The 17,529-nt window shown below is 34.7% G+C and overlaps 2 protein-coding genes across 7 annotated transcripts in view; one reads left to right on the plus strand and one right to left on the minus strand.

The window, feature by feature from the left end:
• Positions 1-6,438, plus strand: LOC126854717 (myelin expression factor 2). 4 transcript variants are annotated; one of them, XM_050601838.1, is made up of 9 exons: positions 1-151; positions 605-977; positions 1,122-1,418; positions 1,499-1,745; positions 1,826-2,002; positions 2,081-2,532; positions 2,610-2,745; positions 2,990-3,076; positions 3,143-6,438. In XM_050601838.1, exons 1-8 carry the CDS (start codon positions 135-137, stop codon positions 3,043-3,045), a joined length of 1,755 nt encoding a protein of 584 aa, XP_050457795.1. In that variant the 5' UTR covers positions 1-134; the 3' UTR covers positions 3,046-3,076; positions 3,143-6,438. The 4 variants fall into 4 exon arrangements, with proteins under 4 accessions (XP_050457795.1, XP_050457877.1, XP_050457958.1 ...); XM_050601920.1 differs by having other exon boundaries at positions 3,178-6,438; XM_050602001.1 differs by having other exon boundaries at positions 5,823-6,438.
• Positions 5,988-17,529, minus strand: part of LOC126854450 (protein fem-1 homolog CG6966) — a 26,469-nt gene continuing 14,927 nt past the window's right edge. For 2 of the 3 annotated variants that reach the window (XM_050601351.1, XM_050601428.1), the window contains exons 2-9: positions 17,425-17,480; positions 10,803-10,962; positions 10,225-10,425; positions 9,673-9,924; positions 9,369-9,525; positions 8,760-9,198; positions 8,467-8,679; positions 5,988-8,367 (exon numbers count right to left, since the gene is read on the minus strand). In XM_050601351.1, coding sequence (XP_050457308.1) covers positions 7,963-8,367; positions 8,467-8,679; positions 8,760-9,198; positions 9,369-9,525; positions 9,673-9,924; positions 10,225-10,425; positions 10,803-10,962; positions 17,425-17,463 — 1,866 coding nt within the window. In that variant the 5' untranslated portion in view covers positions 17,464-17,480 and the 3' untranslated portion in view covers positions 5,988-7,962. The remainder of the gene's footprint in view (positions 8,368-8,466; positions 8,680-8,759; positions 9,199-9,368; positions 9,526-9,672; positions 9,925-10,224; positions 10,426-10,802; positions 10,963-17,424; positions 17,481-17,529) is intronic. The other variant, XM_050601257.1, reaches the window with a different exon arrangement.

The following is a 17,529-nucleotide window of genomic DNA, read 5'->3' on the forward strand; positions in this document are numbered from 1 at the left end:
GGTACGTGACCGCGACTATCAATTTCTTGCGACGGCCATTTTATACGACGCTCGGTGTACACTCGATGTACATACTTTTAACAATTAATTTGTGAAATTGTGTTTAAAGTATTTATGAAAACCTGTTTTCGATAATGATAAAAACGGAAGAGTAAGTACAATATTATTCGAATTAATCCTCTAATAAGATTTCTCGTTAATCCGTCTGCGAAATCGCGTGTGTATGTGTGTGTACAAATGCAGGATGTAGTGCAACGTATCCACGATATTAATTTTGATGCAAATGCTAGATGAAACATGTTTTTGTATATCTTCTCTTTAATATTCTTTAATATATTTTTTTAATTGTACTACTATCGACATAAATAAATCGCAAAATTCTATCTTGGCTTTCATTTTTTATTTACATATTTATACTTTTATGTCTAATATGTACTCTTTTCTTATATTTTAGTGTCGTTTACATTAATGTATGTGCATGTATGTATGTGTATGTCACAAGGTTAATTTGACATATTCCAATAAAATAATTTACTATACATACGCACACATACATATATGCACACATATACATATATAATTATTTTATCATATGTGATTGTAGCAGTCAACCACAGACTAATGATGACAGAGACAGAAGCAGAGAGCGTGACCGTAATCGAAGGTCAGACAGACCAAATCGTATAAACTCAGCTAGTCGTGATCGCAGCAGAGAGAGAAATGATCGCAGTGGCAGGAAAGCTTCTGACAGACGGATTTATGTGTCAAACATTCCTTATGATTTTCGCTGGCAGGATCTGAAAGATTTGTTTAGAAATGAGGTTGGCAAAGTAGCGCATGTAGAGCTTTTTACAGATGAAAATGATAAGCCTAGAGGATGTGGGATAGTAGAATTTGAAGATTCAGACTCAGTGAAAATAGCAGTAGATAAAATGCATCGATATGACATTAAAGGGAGAAAGCTTGTTGTCAAAGAAGTAAGTAGAAATATTTTCTAATATTTTAATAAAATTAATTTCATCTTAAATTTTCTGATTTTATAGTAATGTTTAACTTAATTGTTTAACTTAAATGTTTAAATTATTGTATTCAGTATATTATTTTTATTTTTATTTTTGCAGGATTTTGATGTAGAACGTGACAAGTATGGTCGTTTAGCCACTGGTCGTAATAATGATAGAAATCGAGATGACAGATTTCGAGATCCTCCTAGGCCACAAGGAGGTGGAAGGCAAAATATGTCTGCACCTAGTGGCGGTGGTGGTGGTGGTAGTAGCGGTGGAGGCGGCGGTGGTGGTGGTGGTGGCGGAGGTGGCGGTGGTGACAATAAATTCGGAAACACCTATGGTCTTAGCACACAATTCTTAGAATCGCTAGGTATCAATGGTCCTTTGGTTACGAGGGTTTTTGTCGCTAATGTTAGTATAGCACGATATATTTTAAGAAGCGTAATAATTATTATACATTGAGAAATTACGTGTTCTATATATTTATTTAGTTGGATTATAAAGTCGATGAGAAGAAGCTGCTTGAAGTTTTTAAATTGGCGGGAAAAGTGTTACACGTTGAATTGGGGAAAGACAAAGATGGTAAATCAAGAGGTTTTGGAGTTGTTGAATATGATCACCCAGTGGAATCAGTTCAAGCCATCTCGATGCTTCATAATCAACAGCTGTATGACAGACGTATGACCGTTAGACTTGACAGAGCTAATGAACCTGATATGCCACCCAAATTGCCAGAAGGTACTTGCATATACATCAATTTTTTAATATGTAATATGTGCTCAGTGTTTATATGTAAATTAATTTACTTTATCATTCAGGTTTGAAGGGAATTGGCATGGGACTTGGAGCTGGAGGTAATAGATTGTTGGATGTAGCTAGAAACATTCCCAATGTTCAAGCAAACAATCCACCAGTGGTAAATCCGATTTCGGCTCCAGTATTAGCAGCAGGCGCTTTTGGCGCTGGTTTAAACAACGTCGTACCTGCGCAATTAGGTGAGTCATACGTCTATTTTCATAGATAGATTAAAATTTCGCTCTTGAATTTGAACAAAAGATTGCATCTGTTCACAGCATCAGCATTGTCAAATACGAATGCTGCAGCTCTTCAGGCTAGTCTTGCCGGCGCCGGTTTGGGTGCTAATCTTACTACTAGTTCATTGTTGAATTCGTCACTGACAAATGAATTGGCATCAAATCTAAACAATTTCGGCGGCGGCGTAGGTAGTTTAAGCGGTCTACAAGCATCTTTGGCCGGTGGACAAGGAAATAATTCGTTTACTCCTCGCGGATTATCAAAGTTGGATAATGACATAGGATTCGGCGGTAATAACGCTTTCGGCGGTTCCAATTTTGGTGGCAGTAGCAGGGATTTCGACGGCGGATTTAGTAGAGGAGATGGTGATCGCGTTTCCGGCGGTGGTGGTGGTGGTGGTTTTTCCGGGAATCAAGGCCAAAGTGGTGCCGGCAATCGACAAAACTCCAACGGTTCACGACCCATGTCAGATACCATCCTTATAGGCAATGTATGTACTTTGCGCATCATTATATCCTTTTAGTTTTCTTCGCGATTTAATATCTAATTATTTTTCTTATTACACAGTTACCTCCAAACACCACATGGCAAATGCTACGTGATAAATTTCAAGATGTTGGAGAAGTAAAATTTGCAGAAATGAGAGGTGCTGACATGGGCATGGTACGATTCGCATCTGAATGGGATGCTGAGCGTGCTGTGAGTATCCTTTTTCAAAATGATATGGATATTTAGACATTAAAAAAAAAAATATTTGATTGGGCATTGGTTATTCTTGTATTCTTAATTTTATCTTTTTAATTTTCAATTATTAACTGTTTGTGATCCAAAGTAGAAAACAAGGGGAGATGTTCAACTAATGATTATTTATGTGCTAATCATACATAATTACTTAGAAAAAAATGTTTATGTTATATGAACGAGTTTTCCTTAATAATGGTATTTAGCTATGATGAATCGATCACGCATTGATGGCAGAACGATTGATGTGCGCATATACTAAAAAATCAAGAAATAGTCTCGACGGATTCAAGGTAACGTTGACTGAAAAAAATCATATCGCCGAACTTTTGATGCTTAATCATAACTTATTGACGCAGCGTAAGGAAGCTGGGTGTTTGTGTATCGTCTGCAGGATTGTTCCACTCCTGATGACAATACTAGAAATTCATTCTAGTTATCTGGCAGAGAACTTAGGACAGTGAATGCGAAGTATCTGTCTTCAGAAGATCAGCAAGTCGTGTTTATGTGATGGCTCAACGTTGAAACGGTCGTGTCGACTACCGATGATCACCTTCGCATCCCCTCTCTTTACCGTCTCAACTTTTCGATTCTACATTTTTATCACCAAATTATCGTTCCTTTTTACAATTCTTTATTCTAATTAAAGGAAGTCTTTACTCTAATTGTTCACTTAAATCAGTTTATTAGCGATCGTGACTATAGTTGCTTAGGCTTAGGTTTCATGATGATCTTACTGTAAATCAGTAGATTTCTTTTCAGTGTGTAGGTTATTTACAGTTACTATTTACAGGTTATTTACAGTAATTAGCGAATCTATAGTCTGTAAGTCTTTACTTCTTAGTTATCATGACGAGAGATTGATCGGTCTTCCATCGTTCCGATCTAAAGTGACGCTTTGCTCGCTTCACAGCTGGGTTCACACCAGGGGATAGAAATCGAAAGGATAATCTTTCGATCATAAAAATGCACTTTTAATGCTATAAAATCGTTATTCGTTCGAACAGATAAGATTTTTGGATTGCGATAGCATAGGTATGCTCGTTTATAATCTTATTTTATGCAGATCGTGGATTATGTGTTGGATTTTCATCGCATTATTCGTACTTTCTAATATATAACGAAAGTCATATCGTGATATTTGACAGGGGACAGCGTTTCGTCGTCACGATTTCTGCGAGAGATCACACATTATTATTATTATTATTATTATTATTATTATTATTATTATTATTATTATTATTATTATTCTGTTTTTTTTCTTTTTTTTGCTGTATCACACTCATGCTACTGTTGCATCGCTGTAAACGATTTAACGACCTAAGTACATGAGAAGAAATTTCCTGTAGTCCATTTTTTAGGAAGATCCCCTCTCGGTTCACACTCGCTTCGAGATTTCGGCGAACAAACATTGGATGCCTTTATAATACTGGATGATTAAATTCGGCTAAATTGTTTAGCGTTTTATGCATCGTAGCATGTTTACCAAAAAGTAAATTGAGCTTCTAGAAATGTCATATGTTGACTTTTTAAGTTTTTTGAATATTAAGTATGTACATGGAAAAAATTTGAATTACTTTTAATACCATGGACAGAATTGTATTTTTAAACATTTGCGAGATGTTATTTTTTGGTAAACATAATTCCTCTCTCTCGCCATGTAGATCTCGAGGAACATTCTGTGCATTGTATAACTACTCTTGTATAACCACAATCTCAGTGATTGAATAAAATCCAAATCCGTTTTCACTACAAAAAAAAACATTGGTCGTTGTGTTTTATTTCTGTGCTGTTGTATGAATTTTTATTATAATTTTTTTAAACGGTATCACTTTCTTGTGTCGGTTCGGATGAATCTTATGAGAGTGAGTTTAGTACCTGTTTAAATGTAACGTGTTTAAAAAAAAAAAAAAAACAAAAAAAAACAACGTGTATTCTATAAACGCGTTGCATTTAAACAGATACGAGTTCATTCGTTTATTAACACATCTTTAAATATAGATCGCTCTGCTGATTATCTTCCACATATTGGGACATCAATAATCTGCGCAGTGGGAAAAGAATGCTCGTTTACATATCACAGGTGAGATACTTTTTCAGAGAATTTTCTTCCCCGATTTTCTAAAGACATTCCGAGAAGAAAGAGAGAGAGAGACGATTGACGGTTATCTGCCCTTAATTAGCAACAAGCTTATCTGTTCTCTCATTAAAGATGTTATTAGACAATTTAAAAGCGAAACTCACCGGAATCCGTCCATATGTGATGTCACAAATAATGTTCTTCATCTCTAATAACTTTTAATAGTATTTTTACTATGCGGATGAAAATGAGCTGGATCGATGAATTTTAATAGAAGGGTGACCGAGAAAGGGACGATTAATATAGGATGTACGATTTTCATCGCTTCTCCAACGTGGTGCAGATAATTCTGTGTGTAAAATTATAGAATTATGGACGGCGACATCTCTTTTATACGTATCGATGATTTGTATCTATTCCAATGTATAGTTTTTTGTTACAATCTCTGTCGATTTGTATCGCATGCGGGACTTTGTATTTTTCTAGAGTTTAAACAATAATCCTATGATAAGTGTGTGTTCCTAAACTTCTCAGATGTTCCAGCAGCGGTTGATGATAGAAACACACTGGTATTTTTTTAATGACCGAGTCGTCCTCTCCATCGGCATTTAAATTAAATTCTCACGTGTTCGAGGAGAGATGTGATATTCTCCTCTTTTTTTTTGTTGTCATTGACAAGGTGTTAGTTAGGGGGCTCTGATACATGATATAAGAGTTGTATTACTTTCGCACTAATAGGTCCGCCGATTTCAGAGGCCAAGAAGTATTTGCTATCTCGCCATTGTATAATATATTTATCGCAGTAAAATAAATTTTATATCTTGCATTATAAGAGAGAAGCATTTTTCCTTCTCATAAAATAGAGTGATATAATATATATACAAATTATCATATAAGGAATACTTTTATTACACTGGGACATATAAATACATCGTGGATATCATTAATTATTTCCACAGGTCACAATCGAGAGATATCTGTTCCAACGTGACAAGTCAGGTAAGTTTTAACAGTCGACAGTCACTTCACGCAAATATGTTGTTCTTCCAGGAAAGCTAACGCGAGCGACGTCAAATCTTGCGGGACGGTAAGTTGTGTAGAATAAAAAAAACGAATCACCGAAATCGTATTTTTACATTTGTATTTTTTTACTTCATCTATTTTTACATTATAAAATAGCTTTCGATATATGTGTTAAGTGTAAAGATCCCATCTTTGTAGAGAATTGTAATGCGGCGTCCTAATGTAGTACAACAATGGTGAAGTTAATTCGGACGCGTTGTAAATGTAATAAGATAAACGATTTGAATACAACATATAAAACCTATATAAAATCGCGTAATATATATGAATCGTATAAATTCGTCTTTATCGTGTAAACAATCGCGTTTAATGAAAAAGTATTTAAGTAACATCGTTTAATATCTCGAAAGCAAAAGGCACCTTGAACATCACACACTTTTATATGTATTGTATATAATTATGTAGCGACATGTCTCTATATAGTCTATATATGTGTATAAATTATCACATTTTTTGAAATAAAAACGAATAAAAACTCGTTGCTTATGCGAATGAATAGTCAATTCCAATTGCTGCCATTAACCCTGGGGATATTAATGGCTTAACAAAATCTCAAGTAACTCGTGTGATGTGCTTCGAGGTGTGCTGAAATGGAAAATATAAACGCAATATACGGCAAATTTTTTTTTCTCGTAATCATTTCTGTATACATAAAGTAGCATATGTAAGTGTAGAATTGCATTATTCATAATTTATCAGAAAACTTTTATTACAAATCCGTTTTTTTTTTTCATTTGTTTATACACAGCAAGGTAAAAAGTCATTTTTCTAAGATTACATATTCTTGAATTCAACATATTTATCATTATCGCTAAGCAATCAACGTGGTACATATATATATATATATATATATATATATATATATATATATATATATATATATATATGTTTGTATATAATATGGCTCGCGCGGGGTTTATGTATAAGGGACAGGCCTTTAATTAGCCGACTTCGTAATAATAAAATCACAATATTCAATATCCCCACATTCAATATCATCGCGTTCTAATGCCGATGAATATTTTAACTTATTCACAAAGATTTAATCTTTTTTTTTTTAATGTTGCACACTCAATACCAAAGAGATCTATCCAAATATATCATTTCTCGACATATCCACCTAATTCACTAATCTCCATCTAACGAGAATAATGGCAAACAAGAAATTGTTAAAAAACTATAGATGATCGATTCTATTTCAATGAAAATATCGTTGCACTCTAATGCAATTTGAAATGACAAATACAATAAGATATTTAATTGATAACCTCAAAGTTTATGAAGAAAGTTATGAATCCATAGATTTTTATACATATAGAAGTTTGTGTATGAATCAGAATAAATATAAATGAGGATTAAACTGTTTTGCATTAAGTGTTTTAATTTTTCTTTTTGCAAAAGTATTTTAATATTAAATATTATAGTCATATTAAAATGATATATACAATATTTTACTTTATTGGACAATACTTTTAATAGCGAAACGCACACACATAAATACAACTTTTTTATTGTCTTTAGAATCTTTTGTACTTCATATCTTTTTTAAATAAATTTTAAATAAATATAATAAACACAAAAAAAAGGATACCAATTGTAAAATACAAGCAAAATGTCGCTCCAATTCTTTTAAGAAAATCTTATCTCAAAATATGTTTTATATCGAAGGAAATAATTAAGAGATCTTGTGCTCATGCATATAGATCTTTTGGGATCATGTGTGCTTCATAGTATATCCCATTCTGTTGGTTAAAAGCATTGTGCTTTACGGGAACAATCTTTTACCTTTATTTCGATATGGACTAATATAAAAAGACGAGTCTCAATGCCAGAATAATGAATCGCTAATCGTGTTCGTCAACACTTGAATTATCACTTCTAATCTCCATGAAATTCTCGTCAAATTTTTCAGTCGCTTAGGATAAGATGCTCGCCGTAGTATCTCGATATCGACGGTATGGATATCGTGTTCTGCGCACATGCGTATTCGCTTGTATTTGCGTCTTCTTGATATTGCTAATGCATTGCGACGAAAGCGCGAAGATGTTGGGGTATTCTACTAATCTTTTGCGTCTTTCTGACCACTCGCGCGGCAAGACAAGCGAGCTTAGTATATTTCAATGGATAAATCGAGTCGTAAAGCTCTTTATCGCATAACAACATTTCGAATGTCTTGCCATCATTGTTCACGGCATCAAGATGCGCGCCAGCGTCGAGTAAATCAATCGATAAAACCGGTCGCCAAGGACGCAATAGTGCAGTCAAATGGAGAGCCGTGTTCCCGTCATTGTCCCTGGCAGTTACGTCCGCGCCTACTCTCAGCAGAGCTTTGGTCAAATGAGGAGAAGGAAATTTGCACGTGGGATATCTGCCAACCAGAGCACCATCCTCACTATGGCTTAATTGCAGCGCATCGCGTCCCTGAAAAAAACGTAACATACAAAACCGGAGGCATGATACCAAAGGTTTGTCTTTACTTTCCCAATTTTTATTCTATAATCGTTATTAGCGGACGCTCACCTGCTTGCCTTTGGCATTTATTCGGACTAACTTATACAGCTCCTTATGTAAGGCGATGTATTCTTCACTGTCCTTCTCCCCAGTCTCGCGTGTTAACAGACACGCCAAATGCAAGGTGATTACTAGGACTCTGTTCAAGAACGTTAGATCGCGTTCGCATGCCAAATCGCTCATTTTGTCCAACATTTGCTTTCCTTTTGCTACTTCGTTAACCTGCAAATAATTTTTTACAGAGTAACAATAAACGCGGATTGGGCCATATTTGCAGACGACAATGTTGTTTTCGTACTTACAGCTTTTTCGAAAACTCTCAAAAGATCTTCTCTCTTCACCGGCGGTACTCTGCGACCTCTGGTTGTCTGTCTGCCTTCTTCGCCCACCATGAAACTAAAGAGTTCGGTGAAACTGAATAGAGAGCTCTGCGTCATGGGGTTTAACGGCTCCAGCATGCTCTGTTGCATATCGAGAGCGTAGTTCCATAGCTCGATACAACGACGAAATTTACCCGCATCCGCGTAAACCGCCCCGCGATATCTGATGTAGTAACTTGTGTCCGGATGAGCCGGTCCTAATATCCGTTCTCTAATCACCAATGCCTGCATGCGCATCTCGTCTGGATCCGCCAATAAATCGTCCAAGGCCTCGGGTTCGACTACTTCTCGGGCGTAATCGTAAGCGGCTACAAGGGGCGGAAATTCAGGTTTCGATATCATCGGACCATCTCCCCGATATCTGAGAAAAAATAGTGCAAAAGATACATTTTTTTTTTTTAAGTAAGAAAGATTATACTTATATTCGTGTTATGTTTTTGGAAAGCCAATCTTTAAAATTATACTATATAAAAATGTCTAACATAAGGTATGTAGCTTCTTAAATAGTTTACAGAGATGTTAGATACATACCTCTCATCCATGGCTCGCTTCCAGAACTGCAGAGCGCCTATCATGTCCCTTTTCTTGTCCACATACGTTGCCCCGAGCAATTCTAGCGCATCGATGCGTTCTTTTCTGCTAAACAGTTGCGGAATGCCTATGAGGTATTCGACGATATGAGTGTGACCTAAGAGAGGGAAACAAAGAAACGTTTTCGATTAGCATTCGATTTTTTCCAAGCTGTTTAATGATCGCGGAACAGATCGCTTCAAATGAGCAAAATAAACTATCTTAAGGGAACCTTCGAGTGGTGCGTGGAACTTTCTGCTTTAACCTGTTACTGCTGCCGCGAGAAGTGGCGTCATCCCGTAGGAGTCCACGTCCATCTGAGCACCGTGTTCGACGAGTATCTTCAGTATCTCCAGGGATCCGCTCTCGGCGCAATCATGCAATGCCGTATTACCCTTCACGGACTTGCGGTTCGCGTCCGCTTTCAAGGCGAGTAGCAACTTTGTGATTTTAACATGACCTCGGTAGCATGCGATCATCAGACATGTGTGCCCGTGTCGATTTGCCATCTCGATATCTGTAAAATTGAAAAAAGCATTTTAAATATATGGCGATATAACGTATAATTCTGTTCTTTTCTATATAGAAAAAATCGTGCGTGATCGAATGTTTTATGGAATATTTCGTAAATATATATTTATTGAAATTACATTAATTATCAAACATTTCATATTTTTCCAAATCACGAAATCTTCGCGCTTTGCTTTTATTTACTCTTCAAACAACATGCTGGTAGTAATTCTGAAGAGCGCAGCTGAATCTTTTCAATATGGAAAATACATACATAATTTGCAAATTTATATTTTATGTTTCCTACCTGCACCATGTTGTACTAAAAATTTGACGATGTCATAGTGTCCATCGAAACATGCAGCGCGGAGAGGCGTGGAATTCGTTTTCGTGATTGAGTTCACTTTGGCGCCTCGTCTCACCAACAGTTTCACTAGCGCCAAGTGACCAGCGGCCGCCGCGCACCACAGGGGTGGTGCACCCTCGATCGTTTCGCCTTCGAAAACCACTGTTTTTGGAAAGAAATGTTGAAAAATATATTTTATACAATTAGTAGCAAAGAGAAAAATTAAATAGTGTCTCGTTTTACGAAAAAAATAATGACACAAACGTAATAATTGTAAATAAAATGAATTGTGTAGTAATACAGTATGTGCAATGAAAATGTTGTTGCAATAGATTACATCGACGTATAATATATAAAATATATATCGCAATGATCACAATTTTCGCTATCAACATATTTGAAAAAAAATTAATTTTGTAAAAAAAAAAATAAAAATTTCAAAACAAATTTTTTTCACAACATTATTTTTGCGTAATTCGATTTGAAGATTATTCTCCATCGATGGATAGTACGAAGCCGTTAATGAAAAGATGTCTTACCTGATCCAGGCTGTTCCACATCCGCCCCGCATTTTTCAATAAGATATTCTGCCACATCGTAATGTCCGTTCCGACATGCCATGACTAAGGGTGTTGCGCCATGGGTTTTGGCACCGACTAATTGTCCTACCTCATCTTTGCCTCGATGTTCTAGGAACACCTTCCGAGAGAAAAGAAGAAAGCACATGATACACGTGTCACAATTTTTTATAATACGATATGACACGAATTGTGTCGTAGTTGTAATTAAATATTTGCAAAGAAAAAAATTGTAATAAAATATTTGCAAAGAAAGCGGTACAAGTATTAAAAATTCATTCGAAAAAGTCGAGATAAAACGAATATTAATATTTTTATTAATTATATATTCCGTCTTTAATTTAAGTCAATTCGACTTTTATTTAAATCATCATTTATATAATCGCTGGTTGGCGTAGGTGTATTCTGTCGAGAAAATCTACTCGTCACTCGAACTAATCGAAGCTCTAGCATCAACTTACGTTAGACAGTACGGAACCCGTGTTGGATTGTTTATTGAGCTAACACGTTCGCGAGCAAACGGATGTGCCGTGCGAGATGCGTACCAACAGAGATTTCAAAGTCGACTGGTTTAAGGTTTACGCAGATTATCGTTGCAACGCACGCATACACACACCCAAAACCTCAAATAATAAATATTTAAATTCCAAAACCCCCCTTTTTTCTTGCTTGCGCTTCGCGTACACTCGTCCTATGCTTTTAAAACTCTTCTCTTCGGCTACGACAATTCACAATTTTTGATCTTTCACAACTCTGCCTCCTCGTAATTTTTTTAGTCAATACTATCCTTGTCTATCTATCTTTGTTATTATACATTTATATTCAAGATTAACACGAGTTTTTAAATTTTAATGACTACGATCGCGTGCGCGTTTTTATCGAATTCAATTTGAAGAAGAGGATTGTACTAGCGAAGAAAAAGAATTTATGGAGACAAGTTCCTGGTTAGACGTCGAGAACCTAGAGATAATATTCGCGCAGTTACTCGCGTTGACGTTCACTGTCGGTCTAATACCACGTGGCTGCGGCGCACGTTTCATTTAAATGTTGTGAGAGGTGGGATCCTTGCGTCACTGACACCTAAGAGACCCCTTATAGACCCCTTATAGACTTACGAGAAGATCATGCAACGAACCGCGAAGTGACAAAAGTTTTAGCTCGTCCTTCGCAGTTACACGTGAAAACGTATTTCGTCACGAAGAGCGCGAGATGTTAAGTACCGAACTAAATGTTGAATAATTTTATGATAATATTTAAGCACAATGTCATTCAACAATCAAATAACGAATAATTATATTATTACGACAACACATTAAACATTGAGAATGATTAGACATCGAGTTGTTAATAAATTAAGTCTCGCATCTTCAAGAGACAAATCAAACCGAATTATACCGGAAACGATCAATCTGTTTTCTTCGATATCGAAAAAAATTACGAATCGGAACAATTCCAATTTTTTCTTCCCCATGCAGCATTGAATGAATTATTCGCGCTTCTTCGCCGAAATTATCAAGAAAACTCGATGATTATTTTTTTTGCCGATGTAGAGGATCAGTCCACCCGAAGCGCGCACCGGAAGAAGACTGAACGTAAGTGCCAAATTCCGAACTCGCCGTCTTCTGGAGAAATCATCATTCTCCGGCCGTTATGGATGTGCGAGTCCCGTTAAATGAATAATCGGAGACATTGGGACCCATCATGACAAGTGAACTGCCGCTTACGATGGTTCACTACTGGGGAGGAAAAGTGGGGAAGATACTTTTTCGCTTTGTATTCTTTCTTGTTCTTTTTGTCTTCTCCCTCTTTTAATACTCCCTCTTTTCGAAGAGAAGACCTACATACTTTTCGTGAAAGCTTTACTTTGCTGTATTAAAAAAAATATTAATTGCTTTATATGTGAGCCATTTAAATTTAAAAAAATTATTAGATAAATAATTATCATAATATATAAATTCATTCACAAAATGTTGAAAACTTGATACTTTAATATAAAAAATATCTAATATAATATATCTAATATATGTGATTTCTTTCTCTTTATAATGTGTGTATATATATATATTTTTTTTACATTATAATGAAGAAACCTGTAAACCTTGTCTAGAAAAATAATCAGAAAAAGATTTTTTTGACAATTAATTTTTCCTTTTGCTATATGCATAATCGCACGTTTAATTAATTTTATAAATTATAATTACAAAATTTTATAATTTAATTTTCATCTCAATATAAGCGAAAAATTCGATCTTTATTAGAGACTAACAAATCTCTGCTACTTTTTATCTCATTCTCTTATTTCGGTCGAATCTACAAAGAGCCGATGCCGTTATTTGTATGACCGATTTACTTTTTTCGTGGGCTCGTTCGTTCATTTCATTCTGCTTCAACTCCCTGCTCTTCCCCTTACTATCACGTTCACGTTCACATTCTCGTTCGGTTCCTCGATAAAATGTAGGCAACGAGGTCACGCCGAAACGAGCTCGTAAAAGATGAGATAAAACATTCCTCTTTATTTTCGCCCTAAAAGAAAATACGTGCTTTACGAGCATCTTTCCACCGATAATTTTCCACTTTAAGAGACACGCGACAGCTGCGGCAAACGGTTAATCGTAGCAATGATGTCGGACAATCAATAATAATGACGAAGATGCATCGGAAAAAGAATACAATCATCGTGAAACCACGCTGTGAATTCCATAAAAATAAAACGACTTCAAACACAACAGAGATGACCCATCGATACAAAAATTGCAATTTCGAAGGACTGCGAACTGCAATTGCGCGAAATTATGGTGTCGAATTTTTACAATGTCAGCGCTAAAATTTTCGCAACTGTACGAAAGTAACGAAATATTATATGCCCGTGCGATTTCGACATGCGATAAAATGAAACAACTGCTTCAATTAATATAGAAAGAAAGAAAAAGAGAGAGAGAGAGAGAGAGAGAGAGAGATTGCGCCGCGAATAATAAATTATTGATATATTTTTGATATATTAATGTATTATTGATATATTCGAAAAACATATTATTTTTTGTGCAGTAACGCTATTATTATACAATGTTTGCTTCGTAGAAAATGGGCTATAACTGGCTTCCCGATGGCTTTTTTCAACGGGCTATCGATCATGTCGTTTTTACGCTCGTGTAGAGAAGAGAAGATATTTTAGTACAGTTTCGGAGCAGACTTTCCTGGGAGAGTCTCTCCCATACTAATCCACCTAACAAAATCATAGAAAAATAGCGGCAATGGGCGCCGTTCATTGGTATATCGACGCATCATTTACGGTCTACTCATAAATTTAACGCTAAAGTCAATTAACGCTAGGTGCAACTGCGGTCAAGCACCGCACGCAACGGACACGCTATACATTTGTCTCGCGGCTGAATAATGCATGTGCAGTTATTGTTGTAAGACATGTCCCACTTAAATTTTACGTTCGCCATTTCGAAAGGTTTAGTTTGCCTACGTCGCATTACGAGAAGTAGCACACGTCGTAAATAGTTCCCTCCCCCCTTCCCCCTTCCCATTCTTTTACATTGTGTCAACCAAACAATCTGTTAAATTGTTCAATATCAAAGAACACTATCAATCTCGGATGCAAAACGGAATAAATATTTCACCTTACATTATGTTTAATGTAGCGATATTTGAAGATATACGAGTCGACTAACTTTATCGTTGACGATAGGAAGAGATAATAAAATATGAATGAATATAATCAATGATAGCAATCGTGCTCCTATAAATTATTCATCGATAATAACTATTTGTAAATTAATCTCCCGTATAATCTCAAGAATGATATATGATGATGAGTATTTACGATAGATATATTAATATGTTTGTTCTTATCTATTATATTTATAATCCTTTTATCGCATTTTATATATATATATATATATATATATATATATATATATATATAATTATACATTCTCATATAAATTAAATTACAAGCGACAAATGTAATTTATATGAGAAATGCTGCGAAAATCCTATCATGCTCGACCTCGACCGACTTGCCTCACGTGCAATAATTATGACATAGTTGCGCGTGGATATTCCAGAGCGGTGACAAAAAATTATCGCGAGGTAATTATACGATTACGGCATTCGACTATTAGAAAATTACGCTCGCTCGGGTAATTTCGCGCCGGAGACTTCGGACATTGTTGTGTACGCGAGCGATTTATTACTATAATCGTATCCGAAGACACGGTAAGTGCACGGATACGATCGATAACGATTACAAAACGACGCGGGATACACAATGGCAACGATTTAGAAAATGATCGATGTCGAAATGATTATTCGTCATTATCTGAGAAACCTGCCAGGAAATTGGATATTTTACCTCTCGCGGTGCGATTTAATATATTTTTCGCTTCATTATCGGTATTCAAAATAATCGCTCGATAAATTGTTCCGCTATATATCGTTACATAACATGGAACATTGCGCTCTCAAATATCGATTTTACAGAGAGTTGTCGAGCGATCAATTAACTTGGCGGTGCTGCATGAGATTCGTTTAGCGAGCATAAATTCGCTAAAATTTGATTAAATAAGAAGTATTAAAGAAATAAAAAAATCGAACAGCTATTAATTTAGCGCTAGTTATATACATACCAACTGAAAGCTTTTTCCTTTCTCAATCTGAAGTCCCGTCCGTTTTTTTAAAAATTGTTTTGCCTTGCAAAAATATATCGTAAAAAAATTTAATGCAACATGATTAAATTACAAAGATATAATATAAGGACTTTGCAGTTTCAAAGATTAAAAAAATGATTCTTTTTAGATATAACATCGTTCGCGATAACGATGTCGATGTTGTAATACAAGATCATTAATCTATCAGATCCATTACTTATATGCGATTACTAAAGCTCGATAATATCGTGATAATATTGAGAAAATAATCAATAAAAAGAAACAGATCTTATTGCAACGTTATTATCCATTATTTCTAAAATAATGAGATGAATCAATTGTAAGAAAAACATATATAATTTTTTAAAAATATATTGTAAATAATTACATATTTTTTTATATCAATTTTTTATACCAATTGACTTATCTTATTACTCTGCACATAAAAATATTATGGTAAGATTATCAGAAATATTTTACGAGATATTTTATATCTTATATCAAAATATATCAGAATATAATATAAAATAACTCGAAAATACTTAAAAATACTTAATGAAAAAATACTTCATTATAGTGCTTTAAAAAGCTCTCAAGATAAGAATATATAATGAAAAATAGAGGTGACTTTCAAAATTTTTTGAACGCTTCCATCTAAAAAAAAAAAAAAAAACTGAAATTACAAAAATGTAGTTCTTTCGAAATAATTTAACTTTTGTCTTAAATCTTTTTGTCTAAAACCAACATATCTATAAAGATATTTTAGAAGGAAATTTTTAGTGGCTCATCCTGTATATATATATAAAAATATTTTATTTTACTTTGGGCTTAAAGTTTTCAATTTTATATATACTATTTGTGTAACTATTTAAAAGAGGGAGAGGGGGGAGGAGAGAAAGAATACACCAAAAATTATATTTGGCATTATATGATAGATTGCTCAGACAATTTGGTGTAAAAATAATTCATGACTTGGAAAGAAGAAAATGATAAGATAAAGTATATAAAAGAGAATTTAATATATGCATATATCTCAAGGCAACTTATATCTTAAAGTCAACTTATTATAATTTCGAACGGTTAATTCTTAAAGAGATGAGGAAGAATTATAGTTTTAAAACAGGTTTAATCCATTATTATATATCCGTATAGATTGAGTTGTTCTTGAGTCAGCCGAAAGAGAATGTCTCATGTTAAGGACAACGAACTATCATTGTCGGATGAAAATAGACTCTGGAGACGACGAAATGCGTTTGCGCGCGCGCGCGCCTTTCTTCAGTCCGTTTTTCGCGGTGGAGAATCTTTCTCTTCTAATGCAAAGAGGAAATTATTCCGCATCATCACACATACGTTGTCGGGATTTCCAACTATTGTTGGAGTTGTTGTACCAATGTCCAAAAAAAAGTGATCGTTACTCACGAACGAAGATTAACCAAAACATTCCAAGCAAGCGCAATAATCTTGATATTTTTCTGGTAGGGACATTCATGGCCGATTATTATATTAATGATTTTGAAATATTTAATTGAGAATGAAAGTCATTTAACAATGACAATATATTTTCGGTTTATAAAGAAATAGACGAGTGGAGTTAGCCGATATTAGAATTAATAAAGTTTCTTTACATGATTTGATTGTACATTGTTTGCATAAATGCACTTTATTATTTTTGTTTGCACACCTCTATTAAGAAAGTTAAAAAAAAGAAGAAAAACGTTTTGGAGGAGCCAAAAGTTGACAAAATTGATGAAACTTCTAATATCGGGGAGCTAATTTCATCTGTCTTAAAAAAACAGTATGATAGAATTAAATTATAATAGAGTAAATTATTTATTTAAATAATCAAAAACTTGTCAAGTCCTTAATTTATTCTTTTTTTAGGTGCTTTCTGAATCCATATAATTGTCAATAAATTGCATTAAACTTACCCGCGTGAATGTTTCATCATCATTAGACGCGTACTCCATTAGTCCCAAATGAATATCTAGATGTGCCAATTGAGACGTAAGCGAATAATTGAAATCACGTAATGA

Source organism: Cataglyphis hispanica, chromosome 1 (genome assembly GCF_021464435.1).
Source record: "Cataglyphis hispanica isolate Lineage 1 chromosome 1, ULB_Chis1_1.0, whole genome shotgun sequence".
Classification (NCBI taxonomy): domain Eukaryota; kingdom Metazoa; phylum Arthropoda; class Insecta; order Hymenoptera; family Formicidae; genus Cataglyphis; species Cataglyphis hispanica.